The following is a 13,079-nucleotide window of genomic DNA, read 5'->3' as shown; positions in this document are numbered from 1 at the left end:
TCTGTTTAAGCCTGGTTCTCATTAAGACGCTTGAGTCATCCGAGTCGTTCCGAGTTGTTCCGATTCGTTCCGAGTTTTTTCGTTGTTTTTCAAAACGACTGAGACGACTCAAGCTCTTGTACTTCTCATATATTCGTACTAGCCCTGTCGAGGGACTGCTTAATTAATTCTTTGCACGAAAAATTTAAAAATAGGGGCTGTTGTTTATCAAAGACAAAGTCTTTGGGCTAGGTATTTGCTTCTTAAAATCGCTTTACGCCTTAAAAAGGTCGCTTGCATTTCGCAACGGTCGTTTCGGTCGTCCGTATAGAGCAAAGCTCTATCCAAACAACCCTGGTCGTTTCAGTCGTGTGAGTCATTTGAGGTCATCCCGATCGCCTCTAATATGTTCTCATACAGTCGCACGGGTCGTCTGTGAAATTTTGTCACGACTTGAAACGACTCGGACGACTATATGAGAACCAGCCTTTAGTGTGGCATCTAAATATATATAATATAAACAATAAAAGGCGTGCGCTGATTGGTCTATATCTGAAATTTGCAAGCCTATGTGAGCTCAACATTAAATCGATAAAGAATTTGCAAATCAATCATGAATACATTTTGAGGAGAAACTAAAATGTTGTTTTACATTTCTCTGCTTTGCAATATTGTTATTTTATAAAAGAAATAAAAGGTATTTTTCTTGTTTGCACTGGCTTATGCAAACCTCGAAAATGTTCGTGAGAACTCTCGAGCAGGTGCAACCCTTGACTTGTGCCAGTGCCAACACGTAAACATCTTCAATTTTTAAATAATAAACACCATATTAACTCGCTTACCTGTTCAACGAGGCAGTAGATGTTCTACACATGAGATCTTTGAGATAATACTATTCTCATATCCAAATTTGAACTTCAGTCTCGGGCTTGCACTGATCTGCTCTCGAGTTCTCCCGAAGGTCTCCTCGGTCTCCTGCACAAACACATTAAACATCTTTTATTTCTTCAATGTGTTTGTTCCAGAGAATATAGATAATATATTAATCCTAATAGGGTACTAGTGCGTACTAATTAATATATTATATATATACTCTGATGATGGCTTTGGAATAAAGTCGAAACACAGTGCCATCCAGTAAACTGCTATAGTGGCGAGAATCTCTCGTCCAGACGCAGTTTAAAAGAGATGTGACTGGTCTCCAATCCCTGTGGGCTTGGTAGCTCAACAGGTAGAGCGGCGGACTAGTATCCTGAAGGTGCGAGTTCAAATCTCGTCCAAGTCACATGTTTTTCATGTGCATATTAAAAAAACCGTGTTAGAATTAAAATACTATTTCTTTGTTGTGCTAGATGCCTTTATTTATCATCCATGGGAGCACACGGGAATGGACGAAGACGAAGAGGATGAAGACGACGAGGAAGAAGAAGAAATGGAAGAAGAGGAGGAAAACAACGTCTTCCGTCGAGATGTTGGTCGTAAACAATTTGGTGACACAAAAAATTTCTGTCCTGTCATGTTGAAAGAGAGAGGTGTTCTATGGCCAGGCTTGATGGACTTCGCCGCAAAGTATTGTGAACGTGTTTATGTGTTTTCAAGCGGTGAATGTCGTCGAAAGTTTCTTTCTGACCCCACACAGTATTTACCCGTGGATGAGCCACTCAAGGTATTGCCATTAAAGTGAATATAAATATGTTTGTTGTACAGGTCCTATGTATGTTAAAGCTCTCGACGAGCTCTTTCGAATAAGCTAAAGATTATCTCAGTAGCATTAATACGGCGATGACCTTTGGCTTATATTAAAGGTCTTGTTGAGCTCTTTATAGATCATTTCCGTTTGATCTTAAGCCTGTTTTCCACTAGCCATGCATCGTAACGTATCGTAGCAAAACGTAACATGGCGCATGCGTGCTTGTGCCTATTGACCATCGAATTCATAAGCACGCATGCGCCATGTTACGTTTTGCGACGAAACGTTACAATACGTGGCTAGTGGAAAGCAGGCTTTAGGCTCATGTCAAAGGGCATATGACTCAAAAATTGGGCTATTTAGATTATGCTTTTATTGAAAATAACTTTGAAAATGACAGTGTACTTTCTAAAACAGTTTATGCATAACTCTTTTCATTCTCGAGATATCGCAGTTTATTTATTATACGCTTGAAATAGCAGGTACATTTGCTAATGTGGTTCTTCAACCGAGCAGAATTCCTTTCATTGATAAGAATTAATGGTAGAAACAATTGCCTGATCATTTTAACCAAAAGTTACCATGAATTTGAAGGATCTTTACAACTTTGCAGCGACTCAGTGTGCAAAGCGACGTCAAAAGTTGTGTAAAACGGACTTTACAAGAACTTCAATATCTTATGAGTGAAAAGACATATGCATAAACTGTTTTAGAAAATACAATGGCATTTTCAAAGTTCTGTTGAATGAAAATATAATTTAGATAGTAAAATTTTAGAGTCACATGGCCTTTAAATGTGATAGGTTCATTCGAGGTCACATGGCTTAAAACAAACGCAATGTTTTCCGCCAGAGAAACCGGTGAAAAATTGTTTCCCACTTATTTTAATATCATGACGAATGAAACAGCTATGCATGTAGCCGAAAAGTATAAAAAAACATTGTCGGGCTTATTAGGCAATGAAATTCAACTTATAATATGAAAAAACGGCTGTTTCATTTTTTGTTTGAAATGACAATGAAATTTTGTCAGCTGCACTCGATTCGAAAGATGAAAAACGCAATTGGACTTATTCCATCATTTCTGATTATTATGAACTCAAAAACATATCTGTGAAATTTTGAAAGCTGAAGTGCTCATCTTTTATCCTGCATGTAAAAATATAAGCGTATTAAAACACGTTAGGTGGTTTTGCATGGTGGTCTTGCAAAAAGAAATATTTTATCAATGCTATTGTGTTTTGGGTACCAGCACCCATGAGCAAGCATTATTATTTGATAATTTTGTGGTGATCGGCTGCGATTCAAAGATTGTTGTATACCAATTTTCAAAGTTCATTTTTCGTTGGTCGAGAGTGCATCACGTTTAGAGTGAAGGAATTGAACTTGTACCTCGCAAGTTGCTCGAGAGTGAGCTAATACATATCATATTTCGATGCACTTTAGATACGTACTGTATGTGATGTAATTTTACACTGTGACGTCATAGTGATGTCATTTTCACGACGAATAAAGACGTACAATTCAAACTGAACGCAACTCAAGTTAAAACAGAAAGTCGGGTGAAAGTTGACGCTTGTCTGCACACTTTCGATCTTCTTTCCTTCTAGCCCCCTCCAATACGACTGTTTATCATCGGCCCGAAAGGCAGTGGTAAGACTCGCTTTGGCCGATATTTGGCAGAGAAACTCGATGTTTTTCATATCGACTTTGAAGAACGTCTACAGGAGAAAATCATGGTGAAAACAAAGAAACGTGTTGGGCCAGATCATGAGGAAGACGACGAGGATGACGAAAAGGACTTAAAGGCCGTGAATGGTGCAGGTAGAATTTGTTCTTGATTTTTGTTCAAAGTTTTCGTGGTTGGAGACGAATGCGCAAACTCAGACGTTTTCTCTGCTAATTCGTGATATTCCCAGCCAGTTACTCCAAAATTGGTGTAGGTAGATGCAGTTGATATTTGTCACAACTATAAACTTGAACACTCGATAAAATGGTCTTCTCCAGCTCAGATGATTTTTTCTGTAAAATTGTGACTGAGCCAGCTGGTTGACTACCCTCAGAACAGTTCGAAGAGATCCGGTTCACTGGTGGACTGCCTCGAGTTTTCATTCATATATTATTTTGGCATGTCGTCTTTCCTCTACACCTTCAACAGATGCATTTTGAAGCTCTTCACCCCAATGACCGTTATCGGCTTGGTGTCCACCCCCTCCCCCCCCCCACACACACACCATACGTAAAAAGCAAAGGAGCCTATACACAAACATAGACATTACACAGTCGATGAAAAGAAAATCGCTTATGACAAGACAACGAATTTCAAACCGTGGGCAACAATACAACAAGTGGTTATTTAGACTATAGCTTTGATGGGACATTATAAAGATGTTTTTATTTGCCGTGAAGTCAATGGATGTTCACCTCATGATAACATAAATAGAATTAAATAGGAGTTTGTGGAGAAATGAAATTGTGTATTCAAATTACGAGTCGAAAGGATTTTTTTTAAACTTTGCACTTTCCTTGCTTAGTACTGGTCGTGTTAAGGTTTTGAGTTCATTTTAAATAAGACGCATAAACGATCTCTAAAGTGATCCGGAATTGCAGAGGAGCACGGAGTGCATTCAAATTATTGAGGCGTTTCAGTTATTTTAGCGATGTACTGTAGTTAATAATTTACAGACAAAGCTCTTAATAGTTTTGACTGAAGATAAAAAACTAGTATCAACGAACACAAATGATATCACCGACCACAAGTGATATCACCGACCACAAGTGATAACACCGACCACAAGTGATAACACCGACCACAAGTGATATCACCGACCACAAGTGATAACACCGACCACAAGTGATATCACCGACTACCAGTGATATCACCGACCACAAGTGATATCACTGACCACAAAGACTGGGTTACAAATTACCAACTGCTTTTGTTCAAAAAACCAACTACCATCTATCCGCCTAAAAATCGTTCTCCATTCTTTTAAAAAGTGATGATATCCCCCGTGCAACTTGGCCTCCCCCCCTTTCTGTTGGATATGCCTTTGCCAAGAAGTGCCGGTGCGAAGGGTTAAGTAATGTGACATTAGTTGTATTTATTCAGATGATGTTGAAGGACAAGATGCATCTAAAGAAAAAGAAGAGTTGACCTTAACGGAGGAAGAAGAAAGTATTTTCGCAAATTTGACCGAAGGAGAGCATCTTCAACGAGATACTGTGGAGAGTGTACTAAATCCTTGGTGGAATGAAGAACCTTTTAGGTATGTTTTAAAGTAAATGGTTTGATCCCGCGAGTATCATCACATGTTTGTAAATGTAGATCGTCCAGGTCACTAAGGTCTTGAGACTTTATAAAGTCCTAAAGACCTTCTCGGGACTTTACTAACCTGGACGATCTACATTTACATCTACAAACAGGTATGTTTTAGTTGTTTATTGTTAAATGGCGTAGCTGTTAGTATTTTCGTTTTCACGTCAAGCCGATAGTAGTTTATTGTTTCGAAATTTTCTATCAACAGACCTTTTATAGGATTCTTTATCGAGGTCTTTTTTCCGGGGATATTTTTCCTGAAAGTCTTTTCCTGGAGGTATTTTTCCGAGGGTCTTTGCCCGAGAGTATTTTTCCCTTGGTTTTTTCTCAATGTTTTTCCTCGGTTGATTTTCTTGTTTTTTCCCGGAATGATTTTCTTGCGTTCAGTTTTTTTAATTTACTTCTAAACTTTTTAGTTTATTGCTTCTTTGTCATGACGAAATAAATTTATTTAACTGCTTTGTGAAGCTATAATTACTTTTAAAAAATACAAAGTAGTCTTAGCAATGTTGAATCTAGCGCAATTTTAGGTTTCGTCTCAAAACATTTAAGTTCGGATGGTTTTCACTGGAAGCAAACAAATTTTATGAAACATACTAAACTCGTCAACTGAGGCTGATTTCCACGAGGGGCGTATAAGCTATAAAGTAGAAACAGACAACAATGATAAATTACACATAAAGCTACACGTATATAGCCTAAAGGCTCTCAGCTCCTCTTTGCTTGTATTCTGGCCTCCTAGGGTCTGTTTATATACAGCTGCGTTGCAAGGCAAGGCGGTTGACTCGCTCAGGCGGGTGAAACAATCAATCTGTTTATATGGTGAAGTGTAACTCGGCTAGCACATCCAAGCATTTTTCGTCAAACAAGTTTGTTATTTACCCAGCCATTTTTGTTTTTTGAAGCAATCCTTACTACGCATGCGTATAAATTTGAGCTACAGTCGTCTTGTCTTGTCGAGAAACCGAGCAAATGCGTTTATACGGAAAATAATAATCTTGCATAGCCGGTAACTCGCTTGCACAATCCGAAATCCTGGCAAGGCGATGTCATATAAACGATGTACTAGGAAATGCATTCATTTTATATAAAAGCTAAGTCACCCGCTTGATCGAGTTACTGGGCTAGCCGGGCACTCGGCCCCCACATACACCTTACTCTGTATCCTACACTGTGTTTGGCTCATTCATGTTTTATTTTAAAGGCAAATTTACTTAACTCTTACCTATTTTTATCAAGATGGCGGTCTTTTTTGTTTGTTTGAATGGTCAAAATTATTTCCATTTAATTATTTCCATTGACGTTATACCCGTAGAAATCCGCTAGCAACTCGCGGTATTCGATTTCTGACTTGTCGTCAAAGCTTTCTAATATTGACAATGTTTATTGTTTTAGGTCACGTGGCTTTGTTCTCGAAGGGTTTCCACGCAACGACGAGGAGAGTCGTGTGCTTTCGTTGTCAGGGTTGTACCCGGATGCGGCGATTTTGTTGGGTGTGGAGGATGTTGATGTTGTTAAACGGCTCTTTCCAAATAAAATGGAAAGATGGAAAAGGAAAAGAGATAGAAAAATGGCTGCGAAAGCCAAACACAGAGCCTTAATTGAGAAAACCAGGGTATCACGTTCATATATCTATCCTACACGATCATATATCTATCCTACACGATCATATATCTATCCTACACTATCATATGTCTATCCTACACTATCATATATCTATCCTACACTATCATATATCTCTCCCATTATAACATTCATGACATAAAAGATGTTTACTGTGTTTGCACAGGCTTATGCAAACCGAGGAGATCTTTGGGAGAGCTCGAGAGCAGATAAGTGCAAGCCTGAGATCGAAGGTCGAGGTTTGCACCTGCTCAAGAGTTTTCACAAACTTCTCTGAACACGAAAAACATCATTTATTTCTTTTGTGAAATAGCTATGTTGCGAAACAAAAAAATGTAAAACAAGCGTTTTATTTTTTCCTGTAAAATGTATTCGTTATTAATATGCAAATTGTCGTTGATTGATTGATTGATTAATTGGTTGAGCTCATATCGGTTTATTTAAACTAATGGAAACACAGCTATAGATCAATTAGAGCACGTGTTTTATTGCTTTCATTTATAAATATTTATCCTACACTATCATGTATCTATCCTACACTATCATGTATTTATCCTACACTATCATGTATCAATTCTATACTATCATATATTCATCCTACACTATCATGTATTTATCCTACATTATCATGTATCTATCCTACACTATCATGTATCTATCCTACACTATCATGTATCTATCCTACACTATCATGTATTTATCCTACACTATCATGTATCTATCCTTCACTATCATATATTCATCCTACCCTATCGTAATGGTTGTTTTCCATTTATTGAACCAATAAACACTCTTATACTTTTTAGGAAGAAGCAAGGGCAAAAAGAAAAGCAGAAATTCTGCTTGAGATGGCTGAGCGTAAAGCTAAACTTAATGTAAGTTAGTTATTTTTACATGCAGCAAGCGAATTTTCAAAGCACCGATCAGTGCTTTGCAATTGAAGCAGCTACGGCTCTATTTGTCAATAATGATATCAACAAATCGGGAATACTGATTTTGCACGAAAATAGGACTCTTTAGACTAAAAAATCTTCATTATTATACCTTTTATGTACGATTATTTGTACTATTTTGTTGTTTGTTTACCTTTCACTTTGAGTACGAAATACATGAAAGTTGTTTTGCAGGTCATATTTTCCTTTTTAATGTACGTCTGCGCTGAAAAAAGGTTCTAAATTAAAGCCAGGATGCTCGAAAATAGTACTGTAAACTAATTTCTTACAGAATGAGGAAATATACCTACTTTCTTTGCTTAAAAAGACATCGTAGTCGCGACTACGAATTTTTACAAAACACCGTACTCATATTGATGACGGCAGACAATGTTTTCGCGCCAAAATGACGTACTTCGTACTCGTAGTCATATTCGCAGTCTTTGCCAGAGCTCCCTATTATGTTACATAGAACCGGAGTCATGAGTTTATCATTTATTGTTATTAAAACCACTGTCGATCGTTATTGAATGCCAGGTTTCCATTATATACTATGCTCGTCAAATACTGTTGAAAGAAAGGAAAGAGTCGCCGGACGTTGTCATCAATGCTTGGTGTCAAACCGTTATTGAGAAGCATTTTATAAATACTTTTATTTCAGAGACATTTTAATTTCTAAATACGGACAATGAAACTGATGTGATTGTAAAAACCAGCGATCTGTAATGCACCTTTCCCTCTGCATTAAACAAAACTAAACTTTCCATAACACGCTGCAATACATCAATAGAAATTTTCAATATTCATTTGAACGATCGGAAAATCATCAATTTTTGGTCATTTAATCAATCGTTTTCAGGCTCGCTCGAATGAAGATGATGATGAGGATAACGAAGACAATGATGGCGAAGATGAAATGAATGAAGAGGAGATCGAAGCCATTTTGGATGGAGAATTTGAAGAAGATAATGATCTTGAGGAGGAAGACGAGGAAGAAGAGGAAGAAGCTGCTGACCGCATTAAGTCAGATATCGCAGACCGCTATGATGATGATAACTCAAGACTTAGTGTAGTTCAGGTTTGTCTAGTCATGCTTTTTAGGGAGGCTATGATGATGATACTAGAACTGTTATCATAGTCCAGAGTTAATCTTGTAGTTCAATTGATAGAACATTGAAGACAATGATTTTCTTGTTACTATACGTGAGTACATCACAACAACGTGATGTTATTATCTAAGATTTTAAGATATGAAAGAAACTAGAACTGTGTTTTGAAATATCATCATAGTCCACAGTTGGTCTTGTAGTTTAGTTGGTAGAACATTGTAGACAATGATTATCTTGTTACTTTACCTGAATACATCACAAAAACGTGATGTTATTATCTAAGATTTTAAGATATGAAAGAAACTAGAACTGTGTTTTGAAATATCATCATAGTCCACAGTCAGTCTTGTAGTTTAGTTGGTAGAACATTGAAGACAATGATTTTCTTGCTACTATACCTGTGTACATCACAGCAACCTGATGTTATTATCTATGATATCGAGACATCTAAAAATCAATCTTAATGTATCATGAGATCTTACATACAACATGGTCGTATTTTCAGGAATCGCTTGAAGAGATTTTAGTACCTCGTGTTGCGATCGACGCCAGTCGTCAACCTCGCATAGTAGAATATTGTCTAAATGAAGCTCTTAAACCTGTTGTGGAGTATCGTGAAGCTATTTTCTCCAGTTGCTACTCCATCTCACCTGCTTTAGCGCAACGCATGCTTTTTCAAGGATACAAGTTTTACAGCAGATTTGGAAAGTGGTGTCCGGTCAAGGTAGAGTATGTTTATTTGTAGAAAACGCATAATTGTTGGAGAAAATTTCTGTTAACTATGTTATTGTTCACAACATCATCTTTGTTTATTTTTGACGTTTTCTCTGTTGATAACATCTTTGTAGACGAAATATCTTTTTACAACATTTTTATCGACAACATCTCCATTGACAACATCTCTATTGACTGCATCTCTATTGACAACATCTCCATTGACTGCATCTCTATTGACTGCATCTCTATTGACAACATCTCTATAGACAGCATCTCTATTGACAACATCTCTATTGACTGCATCTCTATAGACAACATCTCTATAGACAACATCTTTATTGACAACATCTCTATTGACAACATCTCTATAGATAACATCTCTATTGACAACATTTCTATTTACAACATCTCTATGGACTGCATCTCTATAGCCAACATCTTTATTTACAACATCTCTATGGATAACATCTCTATTGACAACATTTCTATTTACAACATCTCTATTGACTGCATCTCTATAGCCAACATCTTTATCGACAGCATCTCTATTTACATTATCTCTATTGACTGCATCTACATTGACAACATCTTTATTGACAACATTTCTATTTACAACATATCTATTGACTGCATCTCTATAGACAACATCTTCATTGTCATTATCTCCATTGACAACATCTCCATTAATAACATATCCGTCAATAACATTTTTAAATGAAGATATGATCTTCGCACTTTGCTGGACAATTTAAGCAATCGTCTCAGGACCTGAAAAAATCAGGTGACTCAACGGGATTCGAACCCATGACCTGAGACGATTGCTTAAATTGTCCAGCAAAGTGCGAAGATCATATCTTCATTTAATTTCAAACACCGCACTGCATAAAACATTCATAAAACATTTTTATTGACAAAATTTTTATTGAAAACACTTCTATTGGCAACATCCTTATGTCGACAGCAATCATTTTTAACTATTTTTTTTAACAAAATCACGATATTTACTAACATTTTATCAACACGCTTACAGCTTCTGGAAGGTGATGTCATTCAACCGTACTACCCTATTGGAACCTCGCCCTTTCCAGTCATTTATCGGCAATATATATACTTCCTGTCATCCGAAAAGGCCAAGTCAGCTTTCATGAGTTGTCCCATGAAATATCTAAGACAACCTTCTCCAAAACCAATGGTTCCTATACAAATGGCCATCATTGGACCACCAAAATCAGGAAAAACAACACGTAAGTTCACCGTAAGGCTGAGTAATATTGCGCACTGCAAATCATTGGTCTCGGAAAATTTTTCATGTGGACAGAAAAAAATTCAGTGAAAAGTACAAAATGTTAGAATTCTCGAAGAAAAAGACTGAGTTGACATAGAAAGGGAAAAAAAGAGGAAGAATAAGCTATATACAGGCAAACTGCCTGCATAAAAGCAACCTCGGCACTCAGAAAGTCAGAAGATTGTAAGAAAAAGTCATCTTAGCAGTTCATACAAGTCATTCCCTCATCTACTGCATTAAACAGCAGTGATTGATGCTGATGATTTCATTCATATTGGTCTAGTGAAAATTTCCAACAGGCCTGTTTTTTATTCGCGGAAAATATTTTCGCTGGTCTTGTTGTTTCATAAAATAAAATATTTTATGCGGCCATGCTAAGTTGTAATATAACAATAGGCAAATGACCTGTAATGGTCAAAAATAGATATTTGATGACTGTGGCCGAATTATATTTACAATATAAACATCCGTGAGTTAAAAGTAATGTAAAAATTAGCAAACGATTTTTATTGGTGAGCTATCAATGTTAGATGACAAGAGCAATCCAACTTTTTTTGTAAATATTTTCATCCTATCTGCTTTGATGTTCACTGTTTGAATACCGGCTGAGTACTTTACTGCGCTTGCGTTAATGTGTTTTTGTGATTTGTTCATATTATACACAGTCATGTCTTATGAATACGTCTTTGACTTATTTTCGAAGTGTCCATGTGATGTTTTTAAATTGATGTTTCTTGTGATTGAGTAAATATTGGTTCCAGGCTCCTAAGTAGCTGCTCTCACAGATTCATAGCTTTCCTTAGCGTTCATTATTACGCTTAAGGTTACTTTAGCGTTCATTGTTTGAGAAAGTAGAGACAAAAGGCAATTTCAGAAATACTTTTTTGCTATGTAAAATTTTCCGCTGTGTAAAGTCTATTGAAATCTATTGCTCTCGCAATCAGGGAACACGGAAATTTTTGCATAGCGGTAGTAAAATGTTGTGCCGGCTAGACTACGCTACGTGTGTGACGTCGACACTGGCTGTGTGACGTCATCACTGGCTGTGTGACGTCATTACTATCTGCTTAGTTTATGTTTGATTTATTCGACATGTCGGCGGGAATCATGGTAGAGACTTAATATTCAGAATATTTATTGATTCATTGCTTTCCCTGTAGTGTCCAAAAGATTTGTAGCCGAGTACGGTATTGTTAGACTATCTATTGGTGAAGTCCTTCGACGAGTAATGCTGACTCAGCAACAGACTGATCTTGTGAGGCAGATCAATGATCATTTGAAAAGCGGGTGTACAGTGCCTGATGACTTAGCCATTCAGGCTTTGTCTGTTGTCTTGATGGATCCACAGTGTCAGGTTCGAGGGTGAGGAATCTAAACTTTTTAAACCATTTGGAATTCTTATACACTCCAGTTTTGTGTTTTCATCATATTTATGATTGAAAATGAAGTCCTTGTATACTCCAGTCTGACGTCTCCATATGGAGTGATCTGATGTTGAATTTTGCATCTTTATATTCCAGTCTAGTGCCTTCATCATGAGTGATATGAATGTTGTAACTTGAGTTCTTATATGCTCAAGTCCAGTGTCTTTCATCAGCAATGTTCTGTTGTTGAAACTTGAATCCTTTTATACTCCAGTGAAGTGCGTCATCAGGAGTGATCTGATGTTAAAACTTGTGTCCTTATATACTCCAGTTCAGTGTCTTCATTAGAAATGATCTGATCTTAAAACTTGAGTCATTATATACTCCAGTTGAATGCTTCATCAGTAATCATCTGATGTTGAAACTTGAGTCATTATATTCTCCAGTCTAGAGTCTTCATCAGGAGTGATCTGATGTTGAAACCTTTCTCTTTGATGTTTAGTTTCGTTCTTGATGGTTTTCCAATAACCAAACATCAACTTGATCTCATGAGTGAACGAAGTATCATTCCTGTTAAAGTTCTGGATTTGGGCGTTGATGATGACGAAGTATTCAGAAGGGCAACGCAGGATAGACGTTCACCAAACAGGTAAGCTTTAAAACAGAAATAAACTGCACTTCGTGTAAAAATATTACCCCATTATTGTAGTGAAAATCAAATTCATTGCTGTACTTAAAACCCAATAGAAAGTTTCTAAATATTTGATCTGAACGTCTCACCAACAGGGCGGATTTTCTGGGGTGTGCAAACGATGTGAAACCACCGCCACTAAATTTTCTAGCGCTAAAATTGTATTACGTATTATAAAATAACACAACGAAACGCGTGCGCTGATTGGTCTAGAGCTGAGTTCGCATTAGCCGGTCCAAAACACATCTGAGCTCAACCAATGAAATCAATCTAAACAATTAATTAATCAAAGAGAATTTGCAAATCGATCATTAATACATTTTATAGGAAAAATTAAAATGTTTGTCTTTTTTCGCATTATTGTTATTTTA

At 36.9% G+C, this 13,079-nt stretch overlaps 1 protein-coding gene across 1 annotated transcript in view; it reads left to right on the top strand.

Annotated features, from left to right (window-relative positions):
* LOC124442482 (adenylate kinase 9-like) overlaps window positions 1-13,079 on the top strand; it is a 40,644-nt gene that overhangs the window by 22,632 nt on the left and 4,933 nt on the right. Inside the window, exons 17-26 of the mRNA XM_046992990.1 lie at window positions 1,332-1,645; window positions 3,279-3,492; window positions 4,781-4,937; window positions 6,383-6,602; window positions 7,417-7,485; window positions 8,402-8,620; window positions 9,157-9,375; window positions 10,399-10,612; window positions 11,814-12,015; window positions 12,520-12,666. Coding sequence (XP_046848946.1) covers window positions 1,332-1,645; window positions 3,279-3,492; window positions 4,781-4,937; window positions 6,383-6,602; window positions 7,417-7,485; window positions 8,402-8,620; window positions 9,157-9,375; window positions 10,399-10,612; window positions 11,814-12,015; window positions 12,520-12,666 — 1,975 coding nt within the window. The remainder of the gene's footprint in view (window positions 1-1,331; window positions 1,646-3,278; window positions 3,493-4,780; window positions 4,938-6,382; window positions 6,603-7,416; window positions 7,486-8,401; window positions 8,621-9,156; window positions 9,376-10,398; window positions 10,613-11,813; window positions 12,016-12,519; window positions 12,667-13,079) is intronic.

This window comes from Xenia sp. Carnegie-2017, unplaced genomic scaffold, assembly GCF_021976095.1.
Source record: "Xenia sp. Carnegie-2017 unplaced genomic scaffold, XeniaSp_v1 HiC_scaffold_20, whole genome shotgun sequence".
Lineage (NCBI taxonomy): Eukaryota > Metazoa > Cnidaria > Anthozoa > Malacalcyonacea > Xeniidae > Xenia > Xenia sp. Carnegie-2017.
The sequence above is the reverse complement of the archived record's forward strand: the minus strand, read 5'-3'. Positions and strand labels throughout refer to the sequence as shown.